Raw genomic sequence first — 17,671 nt, 5'->3', positions numbered from 1 at the left:
AAAGAAAGGGCTTATTGAACCATATGCTCGCGAGGAAAGGACCAGGTCCTGGGGCAGGAAATGTAAACCACCGCTCGGTGACCATCCCGGAGTGGATGGACCGTTTTGTACATCGAGTAGGGCGACGAAAGACGTAAGTTGTGTTGAAAGCATTTACATTGATAAAGGGGGTGGAAGAAGGTGAAGCAGGGCTAGTTCTGGGATAGGTGCACAGTCCGTAAGGGAGAAGTGTTTATTCCTTTGCATTGGTTGTGGGTAACAGTCCGGAAAGTTCATGCGTAAGCAAAGTAAGCAAGAAGGGAGGCCCCTGGTGGTCAGTGGCACCGGATTGTTCTCTTTAGATAGTCATGGAAACAGCCACCGGAAGTCAGTTCAGAGTCCCAGCATCCACCCAGGAATGGAAGCGGTCTTTGGTTGGTTTTGCCCTGCAGTTGTTAGCTAGTTAACATATCTTTTCCTTCCACACTCTGGCCTGCTGCGATTAATTTAGGACATCTCCGAGTTTTCTCCCCGTCACTGTAAAACCAGCCTGTCCTAGATGAGTGTTCCCCAAACCTGAGTGACCATCACAGTCATCTCAGCTTTTTAAAAACACTGTACCTACGTACTACAGATCTACTCAATCCCCAGTATGGAGCCTGGGACTCTTGAAACTCACTGAAGTGATTTTTAGCCTCAGAACCACTGTACAAATGATAACCAAGGTCTCTGCCATCCCTAAAATGCCTCAGCCCCACTTCTGTGTTCTGTTTTCAAGGTTTCCCAGTGCATAATCTGTACATTATCTGTTATGTATGCTAGGCATAGTGCCAGCTTCATGAAGACAGAAACTTGCCTGTTGATTTTTAGCGCGGTTTCCCGCATTTCCCCCACTATCCCTACCAGCAGCATCCAGCACAATACTTGGTACACAGAGGGTGAAGGAGTCCCTTTCCCTCTTTTCTGAATTTAAATCTTACACCACCTTCAGATCCAGCCTCTGCAGCATGAAGTACTTTCCCAATAGGAAGCACTCCCATTTATTTTCACCCACCGATCTCTCATAAATGGGTATAGTCCTAGGTCTGAGTCACACAATTTTTCACCCAGTTATCACTTGTTTTATGTTGGTCACTGTTTCATTTATCTAAGTTTTGTCTCTCTCACTAGAATCAGGGTTCCTTAACTGCAATATACCTTAATACTTACGTGTCCTTCTCTCCTGGACTCTGAGCTCAGAGTGGAAATTTAAGTCCTCATGGTAGCTTACAAAGCCTTCTGTGTTCCAGTCACACTGGCCTCCTAGCCTCTCCTCATCCATGCCAGGTGTACACCTGCCTTTGCACTTTGCCTTTGCACTTGCTGGGCCTGTTGTCTGAACGTTTTCCTCTTGCTATTCATGGCTTGTTGCCTTAGCTCCTTCGAGACTTGCTGAAATGTTACCCTCTCTGTGAGTCCTTTGCTGACTCGAGCATCCTAGCACTTCTCCTTTTCTCCAGATCATTACCATCTTGTGGTATGCTAGATAATTTACTGATTTTGTCTCCCTCAAAACATATGAATTCTTTCTGACAGCAGATTTTATGTGTTTTATTCAATACCATATCTTTAGTACCTAGAACAATGTCTAACACACTGTAAGCTCTTAATAAATATTTGCAGAAAAAAATGTGGAATTGTGATTAGTTCATTTGCATAGGTGTCATGGCTGAGCTTTCTTGCCCAAATTTGCCCTCCCTCTGAGAGCCTCCACAATCTGCTAGTTGATGTCATATCCCGCCACTGTCTGTACTATTGCCGTGGACTGTGTCCTTAAAATTGCCCACCCCTGTTTTGGAGAAATTGCTAGAAATAACCTTTGTGGTCAATTGAGGAGTCAGGCAGAGAACTAAAATGCAAAGAACCGGCATTCGTGCAACAGGCAGACCTGCTAGCCCATTTACTAGTTATGTGACTTTAACAAGTTAGGTCTCAGGGCCCCAGTTTCGTCAACAGTTATAATAATGCTACCTTTCTATGGCAGATTTGAGGATTAGCTAAGATATAAAGTGCCAGCCACATAAAAGGACCACAGTAACTGTTACCGTAGTTCCTTTCCCTATAACAAAATATCAAATGAGTAAGATTTCTCCCCTTTGAAAGCTCCCTTGGTAAAGTGGGAAAATAAGTTCATGCTATAACTTGAACTTGGAGGTATAATTTACTTCATAGCAGTTTATTAAACTTTTGATCTTAAAAAGGTTTTGTTAAATATTTTTACAATTTCTCTATCAACATCTTATGATAATAACAGCAATTATTTTGATATTTATACGTGTATGTTTTCTGTTGCTTTTACCCTCTGCTTGTGTGATCTCATTACCCAAACTTTACCAGATATTTATCCTATGATTTAGACATCTCTGCCTCAAATTTAACACATCGCCAGCCTCAGCACAAGCCTCTTCCTCCAGAATTCCCTGCCTCAGCCAGTGATGATACCACCACCACTTGTATAATTCCTCCAGCCCAGGAGTCATCTTCACCTTTCTCTTCTCTTTCCCACCAAATCAAATCACTCATTAGGTTCTGCTGATTCTACCTCCTAGATGGTTTTCGTTCCATCCGCTGTTGTCTAGCCCAGTTACCACTGCCTTAGTCGGGGCCTCAAATTACAGACTGCTCTCCTACCTCCAGTTCAGACTCTACTCAGGAGACAAAATTATCTTTCTATTGTTACATTCCTCTGGCTAAAACCTGTGGCAATAGACGAAGACCACCCTAATAGGAACCAAAAGGCTATTTATTCAGAACTTGTTATAGAATGAGCGTCAGCCAGCACTACTTGCGTTTGACAGAGACTCCAGGGCAGGCAGAGCTTTCCAGTGAAGGTGTCTGGTGTGCTTTGGTTGGGTGTGGTTGCCATGGGGAAGCTGGAGGTGAGCTAGCTAGGAACAGGGCATCCTGTGTCACTCATTTGGGAAGTATATTTGGCTTTTTCTGGGTCCCAAGTGGCAAATGGGGCAAAATTAGGGAGTCTGGCAATCATTGACCTAGTCCTAACGTTGCTGAACCAACTGCTGCAGAAGATGTGGTTTGGCTCTCTAGGTTGGTTGCTGCAGAGGTTGGAGGCCAGAGTTCTAGTGCCATATATAATCTGGCTATTGTCTGTTTATATATCCAGTCTCTCAAACTATCCAATAGCTTCTGAAGAGCCTCAGCATAGCATACAAAGCCTTCTGTAAAATGGAGTTCATAATGGCACCTATGTCATAGAATTTAATTAGTAGATACGTGTGAAATGATTCCAACTGCACCTGGAAATAGACATTGTCTAGTAAGTTGTAGCTATCACCATCATTGTTATTATCATTATTGTTATTCGTGATTTGACCTCTACTTGTCCTCAGCAGCAGCACCTGTAGCCACGAACTCCTGCACTCTCCTCTCCCAACATACCAGGTGACTCACGGATCCTCTAGATGCCATGTTTTCTCTTGCCTCCAGGCCTTCACACATGCTACTCCCTCTGCCTCCATCTTTCAAACCTTCAGTTCATCTCATAAATCCTACTCACTCTCGCCTCTGCCTGCAGATTACTTCTTCTGGAAGCTGTTCCAGATTCCCTCCCCTGCTCCCCATGTCATTCTGTGTCCTTCCACCTCTTAGTATTCGTGGAGCATTTTGTAGTGTGTCATCTGTATTCCCTGCATCCCGTGCCAGACTGACAGCTACTTGAGGTCAGGGCAAGATGTTTCCCACACCTAGCACAGTTTGTAAAACACAGAAGCTGTGTTATAAATATTTGTGAAAGGAGGTAAGGGCTAAGGGAGATAAAAATCTTTAAAATATAATATATGCCAAGCAAGTAAAACACAGAGTAACATGAAGAGATAATACAAGATAAATCTAACAGGAATCTATGCTTTAATCTTTACTACTCTCTGTTTCTTATAAGAGTTATACCTGCTCATTGGGGGAGAAAAATCTGATAATACATATAGATATTAAAAAGAAAATCCTGCACTGACTTTTCATATCCTTTCCAACCCTCAAAGCCAATATTGCATAAAATCAGAAAATAAAAACTCACTATATGTATTTCTCCAAGAACACAGGAAGAAAAAAGAAAGAACTACTAAGGTAGTGGCGGATGGCACTATTAAATACCCAAATCTTAAAAGGCAAAATTCTATTTACAATTTTTTTGGTCACAATAAATTTAATAATGTAAACAATTTAACAGTAAAATATAATAACTTTTAATGATAACCATAGTATCAGATATAGTTAAATATTTACTAAATCCTTTTTGATTGTTAATTTTTAAAATAAAAATCATTTTGAATAAATAAACTCATTCCAGTATATATTCTGCAAAGTTAAAGTTAAAATGCTTAACTGAAAATTGTTTTTGCAAGATTTTTTAAGGTCAGAATATACGACTTTGTAATTGTGAAAGGGAAGGAAATTCTAGATTTAAGAGTCAATGGAATAATGACTATGTAAAAATAGGGAAATGTATGTATCATAGATTTAAAGATCAGAAAATACAATTGTGTTAACGCTAAGTGAAATTACATAAAGTATTTATATATGTAAATAGAACCAAAAATAATACATAAAAATATATAAAACCAAAAAATAATATGTAAAAATACAAATAGGTGTATTTAGATGATAGGAATAAGTAGGATTTTTCTCCCTTTTATAGCATCATTACATCATCTTTCCAAACAGTTATTTTAAAGTAGAAGTAAGCACGAAAGCAGGCCCCCAAGGAGGGGGCCTTTCCTTCCCCCAAGGAGGAAGGAAGGAAACAAAGGAGATTGGGATAGCTTAACTCATATAATAGGAGTAAGCAATTTTGATATAACATTTGAATTAAAAAGAAAATGCCGTGCAACAAAGCATTAGTCCCCAAGATAAATATAGCCAGAGCTGCATTTAGAATTTAAAGATTTCTGTATCACCATAAATACTTAAACTTTGGACGATAGTACCACCTATTTCCTTCCTCACTATGCCAGGTGCAGTGTTTGGTGCTGCGGGTGCCAGAAAACAAAAGCCTTTGCTCTCAAGTGAACTTTGGGGCAGGGTGTGGTGGGGAATAAACACGCACGGAAACCATTTTAGAACAATGTGATGAGAGTTGCGATGGATATGCACTTAGGGTGCTATGGAGCATGGAGGGAGGACATTTGTTCTGTCCTTTTTCATCCCTTGAAGAGATGACTCCTGAGCTATATCTTGAAGGACTGACCTGTGGGGGTTAACCAAGGAGAGGAATAGAATTGTAACAACATAAATGGAAATAAAGGAGGGAATGAGAGGCATTTGGTGGAGATTCATTGAATGATTCAGACAGTTACGTTCAGATTTGAGTTTTATTACTCTGACCGTAGGGTAGAAGACGACGTTGCAAGATACAAGAGTAGAGCCAGGGGGAACAGCAGGAAGTCTTCGCAATTGAGTGAGAGATGAGAACTGACTGGGCTCAAAAAATACTAAAGATATAAAATCTGTAGAACTTGGAGTTTCCTGTTTGCTAATGTGGATGACTGTAAGAGTGCTGGTACCAACTGAAAGAGGGGATACCTAATTCAGGAAGGCAATTTCCTACCTGTAGTTTAGAAGCTAGTCTTATGTGTATCTGCATAGGCAAATTCAGTGTAGTGTGTATTCAGTGTAGTATGTAGTGTGTATTCAGTGTAGTGTGTATTCAGTGTAGTGTGTAGTGTGTATTCAGTGTAGTATGTAGTGTGTATATAAATGAGATGATTTTATTTTCCAAACCATGGAACTGCTGTTGTTATTCCAGATGCTCTCTTGGGCCTTTTGGGACTAGTGAAATTTAAAGACGTTAGGATTATAATACTAGAATTCAAGAAGTTTGGTGTTTTTTTTTAACTCCAAAATGTATTTACACCTGTAATGTCTCATCTGCTTTTTATTCTCCCCCATCTTTTTGTCATAATATTTTTAAAGTTACCAAGGGATAATATAAAAATAGTGTGTTTGATGTGATTTCTTGATTCTCATAATATAGAATACTAAGAATTGTTTGTTTTTTAGGGTGCTTTAAAGCCCATGGACCTAAATGGTGTCATCAAACTCCTTGAAGAGACTGATAAAGTAAGCTTTGAGAGAAAATTTCTCTGCTCTATCACTTATAAGCCGTGATTTCCCTGAAAGGTAACATGTATTTCCCCAAATATAAGTCTCATTTCTCTCCTGTTGTTGAAAATATTTCAAATAGTATATGTCTTATATTCAAGGACTGTTTAAATTTAGTATGAATGTATTTAACCTGGTAGGGAGGCTGGAGGAGGAGAACAGACTAGGTTTCATGGGGTGGACAAATCGATGGTGGAAGTAAAAAGAAGAAATCATAAGAGCAGAAAAAGACTCATCTAGCTTCTATATTTGCTTGTTACCAAGTGGGATGTGGGGAACAAGGTGGAAAAAATGTTTCATGATATACTACTTAAATTTTTCTGATATGGAATCAAGATGTATATATATATACATACTCATACATATTCAGAGGTAATTTATTTTGAGAAAAATCTTACATAGAATGTAACGGAAATCAAATTATTTTAGATACAAAACTCAAAATTGAGATTTCAGGCATTGGGAAAAGGTTAACAAATGCATATATATACCTGCTCACACACCACACTCTCCTGACATTACCCAAGAATTGACTGAATGCCTAAAAGCCAGCACACACTATGAACTTACTACAGGAGGAAGACGGCGTACTTTTAGTAAGTGGAAAACGGGCTGACCGTGGTAGAGCTAATCAGAATAGAACAATGTCCTGTGATTAGTAGGCACAAAAATTTAGTCATCGTTTTAACATTTTTTAGACTCTCCATTTTTACATAGAAAGAAGAAAAACCAATAAAAATAATGACTCTATAGGAATAATTTATCTTTTACTGGCTATGTTTGTTGTGAAAGTTATTTTTTGTTGTGAATATATCTGCATTTTTTTAAAAAGAAAACCGAACTACATATAACTCCTACTAGTTGTTAAATAAGGATGGGCAAAAAAAAAAAAAAAAAAAAAAGGGTGTGGGGGGAAGAAAATATAGAAAAAGCCACATCTTCTTACAGGCAATTTAAGATTAAAAGGACAGATGTGATTCAGTCATGTAAACACATCACTGTAGAGTTTTATTTTGTTTTAATTGGCTGAAGATGTTTGGCTTATGCCAGTACTCTGGGCATATTTTAAAGGTTAAAATACAATTTCTGGAGTCAGATTGCCAAATGTGACTCCTGATACCACCACTTATTATCTGTGATTTTAGACAGATGAGTGTTTCAGCTTGAGTTTCCTATTCTGGAAAAGAGGAATAATAATAGTACCTTCCTAATATGGCTGTTTTGAAGATTGATAGTTGTGTATAGTGCCTAAATGGTACATGGCATAGAAAAATACTCAACATACTTTGGGTATTCTTAATAGTATTTCTGGAAACAAATACTGCTTTTATATTAACCTTGTTTTAATTCTCAATTTCTTAATCAAAATTAAATGGTAGCTTATTCTTACCTTCATTGTTTCAGGAAACATTTTATAATCCTTACACTATAACACAGTAATTTAAGAATTTCTTAATAATTCTGATGTGTCTACTTTCTTTTTATAGTAGAAATTTTAAAATCTCAACAGTTTTAATAGCACAAAAGAACTAAAATAGATCATTTGTTTTAGGGTGACTTAGAAGGCAAACAACTTAAATCTGTCAAGAAACTGATGCAATATTATCAGAATGGACTTGTATCCTTTGTGTATATATATATATATATGTATGTTTGTTTCATTCATCCTGAAATGGGAGGTTTTTATTAGAAAATGTATTAGTTTCCTATTGCTGTTGTAAAAATTACCGCAAACTTAGTGACTTAAAACAACATAATTTTTTTGTCTTACAGTTCTGGAGATCAGAAGTTCAAAATAAGTCTCACTGAGTTACTAAAGTCCAGGTGTTAGCAGGGAAAATCCGTTTCTTTGCTTCTCCCAGCTTCTAGAGGCCACCTGTATGCTTTAGGCTCAGGGTGCCTTCCTTTGAAGTCGCATCACTCTCACCTCTGCGCCTCTCACCACCTCTCCTGCTCTCTTTCCCTTGTAAGGACCCTGTGATTACATTGGGTCCTAACTGGATAATCTAGGATTACTTTCCCATCTCGGTTTTTAACTTGACCACTGTAATGTCCCTTTGTCATGTAAGGAAACATATTCACAAGTTCTGGACATAGGATGTGGACATCTTTGGACAGGCCATTATTCTGTCTATCACAGAAAATAACATTTTGGGTTTTTTATAAAATTGTATTTTTTTGTTTATCAGAAAATATAAAATGGAAGAGAACAGTATAATGCAGTTAACTCTGTGCAGATAATGTCAGTTTCTATAGATTCAGAGAGACAGCAGTTGTAGTTGGGAGGGCCGCATCAAAGTCTTGTTTCTGTCAATTTACTTGAGTATTTTCACTGTTGATAAATTTCTTAACTTCTCCGCCCTTATGAAACAGGGATAACAGCACCTCATGTAGTAGTTAGCAAAACTAGATGAGATAATGTACATGCAAGTGCTTAATAATCTGCTAACCATTACAGAAATATAAGCTACTACCCCCACTGAATACTCGTATGTCACGCCAATCAGAATATATGGAAACTAGAGCATCTCAAAACTATCTGTGCTTAATAATCAGTTTTTTGTTGGGTGCCAGTTGTTGTCATTGTTTCAGTCCTTGCATATATATGCTATTATAAAATGCAATAAAATGGTCACAGGAAACTCTCACTTTTTGTAGTCATCTTGCCACAGACTGGTAACATACAATTTCAGAACTGGCAGTGGTCCATGGAACACACTTGCAGTAGTAGTGATCTAAACAATCTCTGACAGTTGTCTGGCCTGATCTAAACAAGGTACCAGTCTCTAATATTAGCTTGTTCCAGTATTTCAAAATGTCTTAAGACTACCATTCAAGGAAATGTGCTTATAATTCTACTTCTTTTCTTACCATACTTTAGCCTAGCTTTATATGGATTTGTTGGGTCAGTTACCCGATAGCTTGTGGATTTTAAGCACTATTTACTGGTAGCCAAGAACGTCTACTAGCAAATGATTTATTTTCCTATCTTAACTATCATTTTTTCTCTTCTTCAGGTTAGAGAGTGGGTGGCAAATGGCTCTATTTCTGAGTGCCTTTAGTAGGCTGGCTTTAGAGGTTATAAAACTTAAAGCAAAGATAAATTAGAGAAGTATCTTGGTCACTTCTCTAGGAAGTTAACAGAAGTTTGTATTTTTAATATACCCAGCTCTTACAACTTCCATGTTCCCTTAGCTGTAAAACAAAATTATGAAATTTGTTTATGTCCCAATTGGGTTTTTTGAATAGATGAAATAAAAGGTGCTTTTACTGGAAGATCTAGAGATGGTACATTTTGCTTTAATACTAGTTTTAAATGAAATAAAATCTCAACCTATTTAAACCTTAAAAACAAGAAACTGAATCTGAGTAATGTTAATAAAATAATGCAGAAAAGTAAGATAGGATTGGGTTGCTCATTCCGAACCAGTTAATGTTTCATGTGGGTGGGTGGGGATGAAGGATATAATTGAGCCATTAAGTTAATTTTTTTCAATGTGTTATTACTCATAGCCAATAGTAAGTTATTGATCAACTGAATCTGTGGTGTAGTAGTTGGTAGTCAAATTCTAAAGACTAGGAGAAGTTAAGAGAGGAGAAAAAAATATTTTAAATAAGAGTTTACTAAGACAAAAAGTGAATAATATTCCTTAAAAAAATATGGTTCTAAGTTTTCCTCTTTAGACTTCAAAATTATTATAATTAAAATAGTGTCAACCCATTTAACAAAATAGGAATTCTATAGACTTTCTTGGCAGATGTGCTATAAAGAATATGTTAATAAAAACATTAATCTTAATTTTCTTTCTTAACTAAAAATATTAAAGCCCCTAAGGGATTTAGCACAGATATTTAAAATTCTGAAACTGTGTGCAGGAAAAATTGAGCACCAGCCCCATTTTATAGAATCTGTATATAATATCCTAAAAGTATGTAGGTAAGTTGTTTTTCTTTAACTTTGTTTTACATTGGCATGCAGTATTGTTAATGTTTTATTTTGTATTGCAAAGATATTATGCATTATGGTATAGCAAAATGGTACAGCACTCAACAAAACACTTGATCACTTTATTCTAGCAGTTGGTATTGTGAAGGTCATAAATTTTGTAACCTGGGATGGTAGCCACGAGAGATTGAACTGTAAGTATATTAAAATGTGTTCTGATAATAAGTTGCTCACATGTGAACGACAAATGTGAAATGAAACCAAGAAATTGTCATATTTTTAGAGAATCCTTGATATAGCCTTATTACTTTCAGGCTAGTTTCTTTCTCTATCTTTAGAAAATTTAACTTAAATATATATTAGGGTCTGTGTCATGTTTTATTTGATTTTCCAAATATGAATATGAATTAAGAATGTCAAATTATTTTTGATATATATGTTTTAATGTTAATTAGAGGTCAGAATTTAAAAAGTAATATGTCCCACCCTCTGTACTATTGTTTCTCCAACCATTTTGGAGAACTAGGAATACCTTTTGCTTCCTTGCTGCCACATAGTGGCTAATCAAGATATATATTAATAATCTGTTTTTAGTTTTCAATATACTATAGTAGAAGAAATTTCTTAAAGCAGGAATAAACTTTTCTGACAATTTCACCTTCTAAACCTTTCTACCAATTTAGCTTTTTAATTAGTGTTTTTCTTTTAATATGCAAATATTAGCAAGACTGTAGGTTTTAACTCTGACATTTAGATTTAGCAGCAATAATATTTAAAATTTTGTAACTACTTTAATTTTTTTTGACATCTGAACAAAATAGTCAAAAATAATTTATTGAATGCCTTTACCATGCCTTACTTTTTAATAGTGACCATGAAAAATAAAGAAATTATTGTCCAGGTGCTTTCAAGGAAATTTAATGTACTAATTGGAAGTTGTTATTAGTTGTTATTATTATACTGATGTGAGATTATGAATGTTAAAGCATTTTCAAATTTGAGGCTGTGCAAGTCATAGGACTGCAGGTTCATAAGCATCCACCAAAAACTGGTTCTCTCTGAAAGCTGTGACTAAATGTTTCACTGCAGAATATGACAGATCTTTTCAATACTCTTCACTTTCCCTTGTATTTCATAATTATTCATATTATTATATTTCTTTTTTTCCTACTCTCTTAATTTCTGCTTTCGTCTTACATTTCTCCAGGCCTCACCCTCACTTGATTCTCCTTTCAAGACATTTTTGGGAGATAAAAGCATTGAAAATTAAAAACTAAAATAAAGCCTTTCTTTTTTGGCCTCTGACTAGTATGCTTTCCTCACTGCATCAGAAATAAAATGCTTTTTTTTTTCGTAACCTTTTTTGGTAGAAAATTCTTCTGATGCTTTATCGTTTAGGTTGTTTGGTAGAAAACAAAAAAGTTGGAAGACAAATAGAACTAGTTTTAGAGTTCTTCAGATAAGAGGTTTAACAATGCACTGAATAACAAGTGATAAGTTATTTGTTTCAAATGATAAATCCTAACAAACACTAGAAACGAACCTCTGTGGCATTTATAAAATTGTCCGTTTCATAGCTTGCCCTTGAAATGTCTTAAATATATATGTATATATCCATCCATAAGTGAGATAGTTCTAAATGCCATTTTTCAACCACTTGGTTAATTTTTCTTGAAAAACATTAATTAAAAGTCCTATAATAGGATATATTATACTTTTAAATAAGTAATACAAGAGGTTCAAATTTTGAACTCAAGAAATACCAAAATAGTTTATATTTTGTATTTAAGAAATAACTTTTATCTGTCCTTTGACATTTAAACTAATGACCTAGGTTCGAGTGCCTTGTCTTTTATGATTTGTAAATAAAGTATTTTCAAATCACTTTGGTTCTAGTGGCTGTGAAATGCAATTATAATACAATTAATGTTTGTTAACTTGGATTCCTTAGTGTCTCAAAAAGTATATCTGTTATTTTTGTGGACAGTAACTGATCCAGGTAATAAGGAAATGTCACTGACTTTTAAGAACAAATAGACCATTGATCTATTAACTAGAGTTTCAAAAACTTCAGAAAAAGGCCTTGAACAGCTTTTAAATTATGGTAAGCCTAGATCTGTGATTTGTATCAGATTATCTAATGTTGTCCTAATTTTGGTAAAAGTATAGCTATAATCCTTTATTATTTTGCCCTCAGAGAGAAAGAGAATCAATTTTTAAGTTTTTTATTTATGCTGTATTCCAAGATGTCCTTCTTAACCCTTGCCTTTCATGTCCGTCTCTCTTCTTTTTTATTCACTTTCTTTTCTTTTTGGTCAGTTAGAGACACACATTTTTTTTTGCTAGTTACCAATTCCTAAGGCTAAAGTATAGCATATTATTCTCATTTTATTCGTTAGAAAGGATATTTTCCCCTACTTTGCAAATGATGCTTCAATTAAGGACTTCATTAAACATAACTTGTACATTCTTCATTCTTATTGAAGCTTGCCGTTTTTGAAAAAAAAGGTATCGGATGAAATAACATATGCTGAAGATACTGCTAACTCAATCGCACTTCTGGGTAAGTTACGATTTCCTTAACATAGAGGGGTGTAACAGGCGCTACCGACAAGAAAGAAATATCTCTTTCACTAAGTTTCACTAGGAGTTCTCCTCCAAATCTAGGCTCTTTTCTTGTTTTCTGGCTGGAAATTAATCATAGTGTGCTTGGTGATAATTTTTGTATTGTTTTCCACTCGGGTGTTTTGTGATACCAACAAGATTCTGTGTTTCTTAAGTATAAGGACTGGCAGATACTTTTGTATGCTTCTTTGTCTTGATGTTATTCAGTATGTGTTATTTAGACGTATTGGTCCCTTTCAGTAATCACAAAATGTTTTCAACTTTGAACTCTAATAATTGCCAGAATCATTGAGAGCCGAAGTGTTCAATAAATACATCTAAAATTTTAAATAAAATCATAAAATGGCAGAGCATTAAGAACTTTAGTATAATACACAGAAAGATGAAGGTGCCTATGTTTTGTATTCAAAAATATGAGGAAACATAAAACAGCAGGTGTTCGTGTTTCAGTTATTGCTTAATTTTCTAGAGAAAGAAAATAATAATTTTCTAGGGAATGAGATCAGACACTAGTGCCTTGAATCTGCCCTTGAGACACGACAGCATGTTCCCAAAACAAATCCTACATTAAATTTCTACTTATTAATTTGGTTTTTTGTTCATATAAGAGAAATAAAAGATACACAATTGGCCTGACAAATAAAAAACAAGTATTTACGGAATACTTATGTTCCCAGCATTATATACCATACTGAAAGATGTTAGAGACTCACCTGGAATAAATAAAAAACACTCTTCGTTTTTAACATAGACACTAACCCTTTTATATATAAATTAGTTTCTCAGTAGTCCTCAACTGTAGATTCTTTGGGGAAAATTTGTGGCCTAGAGAAGGTAAAGGTGTTGAGGAAATTAGAATAAATATGGGGAGTTAGGCAAGGTGACCTTAAGAAGCAGGCAGGCTAAAATAAAGTATTTTCAAAATATTTCAAAAACGAATGGGACACTGAATTCTGTGAATCTCTGTCATCAGTGGAAATTTACAAGGGGAAGCCAAGCCAAAAGAGGACATGGTAGTATTGACAGATTAAAAGCGTAGGTTTGGTTGGTAACATTTTAAAAATTCCTCTGTTGCTCCTGTTATTTTAAAATGTTGCCTCCGAGAGTGTTGGCAGACATTTGTATGATAAATACACAGCCTGCTTCTTTCTGTGTCAGTCTGCTCTTTGCTAAATGACTGCCTGCCTACAGAACATGCTACTGTCTCACTTGAGGCCGGTGTGAACACGCAGTTTAAAATGAACTCCCTTCACTGATTACTGACTGCAAATACTGCTGCTCTGTCCCTAATTTTTTCATTGCTGGAAACATGAGTTTAAACTAAAATAACTATAGGTAGTACAAAGACTATTTATTCTTTATTAATAACTTCCAATTTCTACTAGGTACTAATAAATTATATTACTTATTTTTCTAAATGATAGATATGTCTGACTCCAGAGCAGGATTCCAGAAATGTGTGAGTGAAGAAGTTGGCACTCTGCCCTGAGATTATAAAACAGGAGACTGAGAACTAAAAGGCTGGAGAAGCAGATGAGAAACCTTAGGATTTCCTATAAACTGAATGTTTGGTTAGTTTTGTTGGAAAAGTTTAGTTGTTACTGTTGCCTAAATTTTTTTCAAAACATGATTTTTCAACTTCAGAGCAATGCCCCCAAAAATTAAAATTGACAAAATAACCTTGAACCTGCCCTTTTTTGTAGTGGTGTCTTTTGCAGATAGATTCTTCTCAAATAAGGATGAGGCTTTCCTATGTGCTCCCTCCTCTGTCCACCTGCGTCCGCGTTCACTGATCACCCCTAGAGATGAATATTGTGTAAGCCCTCAAGTCTTCAGGGAACACCTGATTCCTCCCTTTTCCCTCTGAGAATCCAACCAGATATGAGTCAATCCTAAAGGTAACACTACTGACTCCACTTATCCTCAGTCACCCAGAGGGAATGGATTAGTTCTAGAATTTCACGGATCATTTTCAGATTCCTTTGAGGATCGTACTTGTAGGACTTCACCAGAGCAAAAGCAATCCAGTTGGAAATATCGCCTGAAGCCAGTTCAGAAGTCGTTGAGAAATGACTGAAAAGGAACCTTCTCTATCCTCCATCCCCACCCAGAGAACTTGAACATAAAAATATTACCTGTAGGACAAAAACTGCCAAGAAATGCACTGTTTTCCAGTTCATCAGCAAATTGAAGAACAGAGCTCACTTGGACCTTCTCCAAGCAAAGGATGCTTTATTACAGGCAACAAATTACATTCTCTGGTTAGGGAGGAAAATGCTACTCACCCACATCTTGCCAAAATAGTAATAATAACTTACTATTTGCCAGACACTGTTCTCTGTCCTTTTATCATAGTAACTCATTTAATCCTCACAACAATCTTAAATGCAGTCACTTGTTATACTTGCTTTATAGACAAGGTAACTAAGACACAAGTTTATGCAGATAGTAAGTGACAGAGCCAGGATTCAATATTAGACAGTCTGGTTCTAGCATTTATGCTTTTAATCACTATTCTTTTCTAACACTTTATGCTTAAATTTGCAAATAAATCTCTGACAGTGTTATTAAATAGTATTCCTTTGTCTTTCTGGCAGGTGACTTAATGAAAGTACCAAGTTCTGAACTGAGGATACAAATTTGTAAGTGTATTGTTGACTTTTATCATGCAGAACCACCAAAGAAGCATATTACAGGTGAAGATTTTAATGGTCTTTCAGTAAATACTTAAGTCTTTATAAAACAGACTATTCTGTCTTATTTGTCTTTGAACTTGGTAAGACAGAGTGGGATCATAAATGCAACGTAACAAAAGCAGGTTTTTTGATTATTTTTTTTTTGTAGATTCAAGCTCTTTGGTCATTTTTAGACAAAAAATTTTACATATTTTAATTTTAGATTTGTATGACTTTTTATTCTCATGCTAAATATTTATGATTTAATTTTAAAGTCATACCCAAGTTAGTTTAATTATAATTATTATCATTAGTTTAATGTATTTCATAGTGTTGATAATATTATTCATTATTTTCTAACATTTTATAATTATTTATAATATCTGTCCCACCCAATTAAGTGTTACATTCCTAATAATAACAACATTCTCTATCATGTTTGGGAAATCAGTTCTGCATGTTACAGCTAAGGCATCTGAATATATGATGATAAAAATGAATCACACTGAAATGGATGACATTCAAGGCAGAGGGCGCTTGTACTGTGAAGGGTATAAAGTCATTTAGGACATACTTCCTACCGTCATAGTTTCTATAATCTATAATCTAAGAAGAGAGAGACAATATAAATAATATTTTTAAGTTATATGTTCCTTAACATAGATAGTAATAAGACTCTGTGGTAGAAAAGAAAGGTTACATATGCATAAGGGAAAAATAGGAAGACATCTGAAGTGAAGAAAATAAGTGAGACTATTAAATGTCAAACTTAAACTATCGATGAGTTATACAGGTGGAAGTGTTGGTAGATAGGAGACATTAGATACTAAAAGCAGAAGCTGGTGATGCAGGTTTGGAATTCCTCCAAACAGATGAAAACTGAGGCCATCAGAATGGTTGAGTTTACCAGAAAAGCAAGGGACCAAGAGGGACATGGAAGGTGCCCATATTGAGGTTTGGGGAAAAATGATCCAAAGAAATTGGCAGTGAAGGGAGAGTCTAAGAGGAGAAAGAAAACCTAAAGATTGCTATGTCTTGTGTGCCATGAATGAAATGTTTGATGAAGGAAGGCGTGGTCTCAACAGCAAATACTGCATGCAGAGGCCTCTGTAGTTGCAGAATGAAAAGGCCAAGTTAATGTGGTATCTGGAAATTGTGGTTAACCTTTGGCAGATTATTGCCATAAAATGTTGAGGGCAGATGCAGGATTGAAGAATGAGAGGATTGTGGGAGTGGAGACAGTGGGAACGAGGGAATAGGGGCGGTAAACGCAGACTTGTATTTTAAGATCAGGTGGTGAAGAAAAAGAAGAAAGATGGAGTACAGTTCAACTGGTAGCAAGATCAAAGAAAGATATTTAGGTTTTGTTGTTTTTAATTTGTTTTTAGGATAGGAAAAAAATGATGTGTGTAAGTAGAGGAACAAGAAGCGAGTAAGTGGGAAATGGGAAGGTGAAATTCCCAAAGAATGCATGAGAAGATGGAATTAAGAGTGCAAGCTTAGGGTTAACCTTGGTAAGATACAGGCACCCTTCTTTAAGACAGAAAGAGAGTATGAGATATGACAGAGGAGTGAAGGGGCAGAGCAGTGAGCTTGACCTTAATTGTATCAGTCTCTCACTAACTATCACACAGTTGATTTCAAGTGATGGGCGTGGCTGGACATCTGGGACCTCAGCTGAAAAGTCCTCAGTAGAGCAATTGTAAGAGACATAGCCCTGGAGATAGGAATCCAGTCCATAAGCCTTAATATTACTCTATCCTTCCACAGAAATGTAAACTCGACGGGAAAAGATACAGTAAATTTAAGTAGGCATTTTGGGCCATCCCTATGATAGACTATTACGCAAACAAAAATCATGTTTTGGGAAAATGTTTTACAGAATGGAAAAAAAGCTTACAATAAAATGTTTAGTGGCTCCAGTAGAGTGTAAAACTCTGCATGTATGTAGTATCTTGTTAAAGTTCTATGCATACATTAAAATATCAGCAAGAAATACACCAAAATGTTATATTGTTATATCCGGATGGTGAAATTACAGGCAATTTTTGTTTTCCTCTTTATACTTTTTAAATGCCTAAAGTGAGTAGCTGGAGCATACTACAGAGAACCCATCACAGGAAGGGCTACGGCCTGGTCCAGGGCCAGAGCTCAGATTCAGAAAGATTAGACAAACTGACTATGACAATGTTAAATAATCTAGTTAGTCTCAAAAGTCAAGAAGTCAGGGAGTCATATAATAGGTGAGATCATCGAAAGAAAATGGCTGCATCTTAGGTGAGCAAGTACC

General features: G+C 35.8%; 1 protein-coding gene across 1 annotated transcript in view; it reads left to right on the top strand.

Moving 5' to 3' along the window:
- The window catches only part of CFAP69 (cilia and flagella associated protein 69), a 59,257-nt gene that overhangs the window by 3,524 nt on the left and 38,062 nt on the right, over positions 1-17,671 (top strand). Inside the window, 5 exon segments of the mRNA XM_033088515.1 lie at positions 6,034-6,093; positions 7,688-7,753; positions 9,963-10,072; positions 12,568-12,644; positions 15,304-15,402. Of these exon segments, the coding sequence (XP_032944406.1) occupies positions 6,034-6,093; positions 7,688-7,753; positions 9,963-10,072; positions 12,568-12,644; positions 15,304-15,402 (412 nt within the window).

This window comes from Rhinolophus ferrumequinum, chromosome 20 (assembly GCF_004115265.2).
Source record: "Rhinolophus ferrumequinum isolate MPI-CBG mRhiFer1 chromosome 20, mRhiFer1_v1.p, whole genome shotgun sequence".
Classification (NCBI taxonomy): Eukaryota; Metazoa; Chordata; class Mammalia; order Chiroptera; family Rhinolophidae; genus Rhinolophus; species Rhinolophus ferrumequinum.
This window is presented reverse-complemented; position numbering and strand designations above follow the sequence as displayed.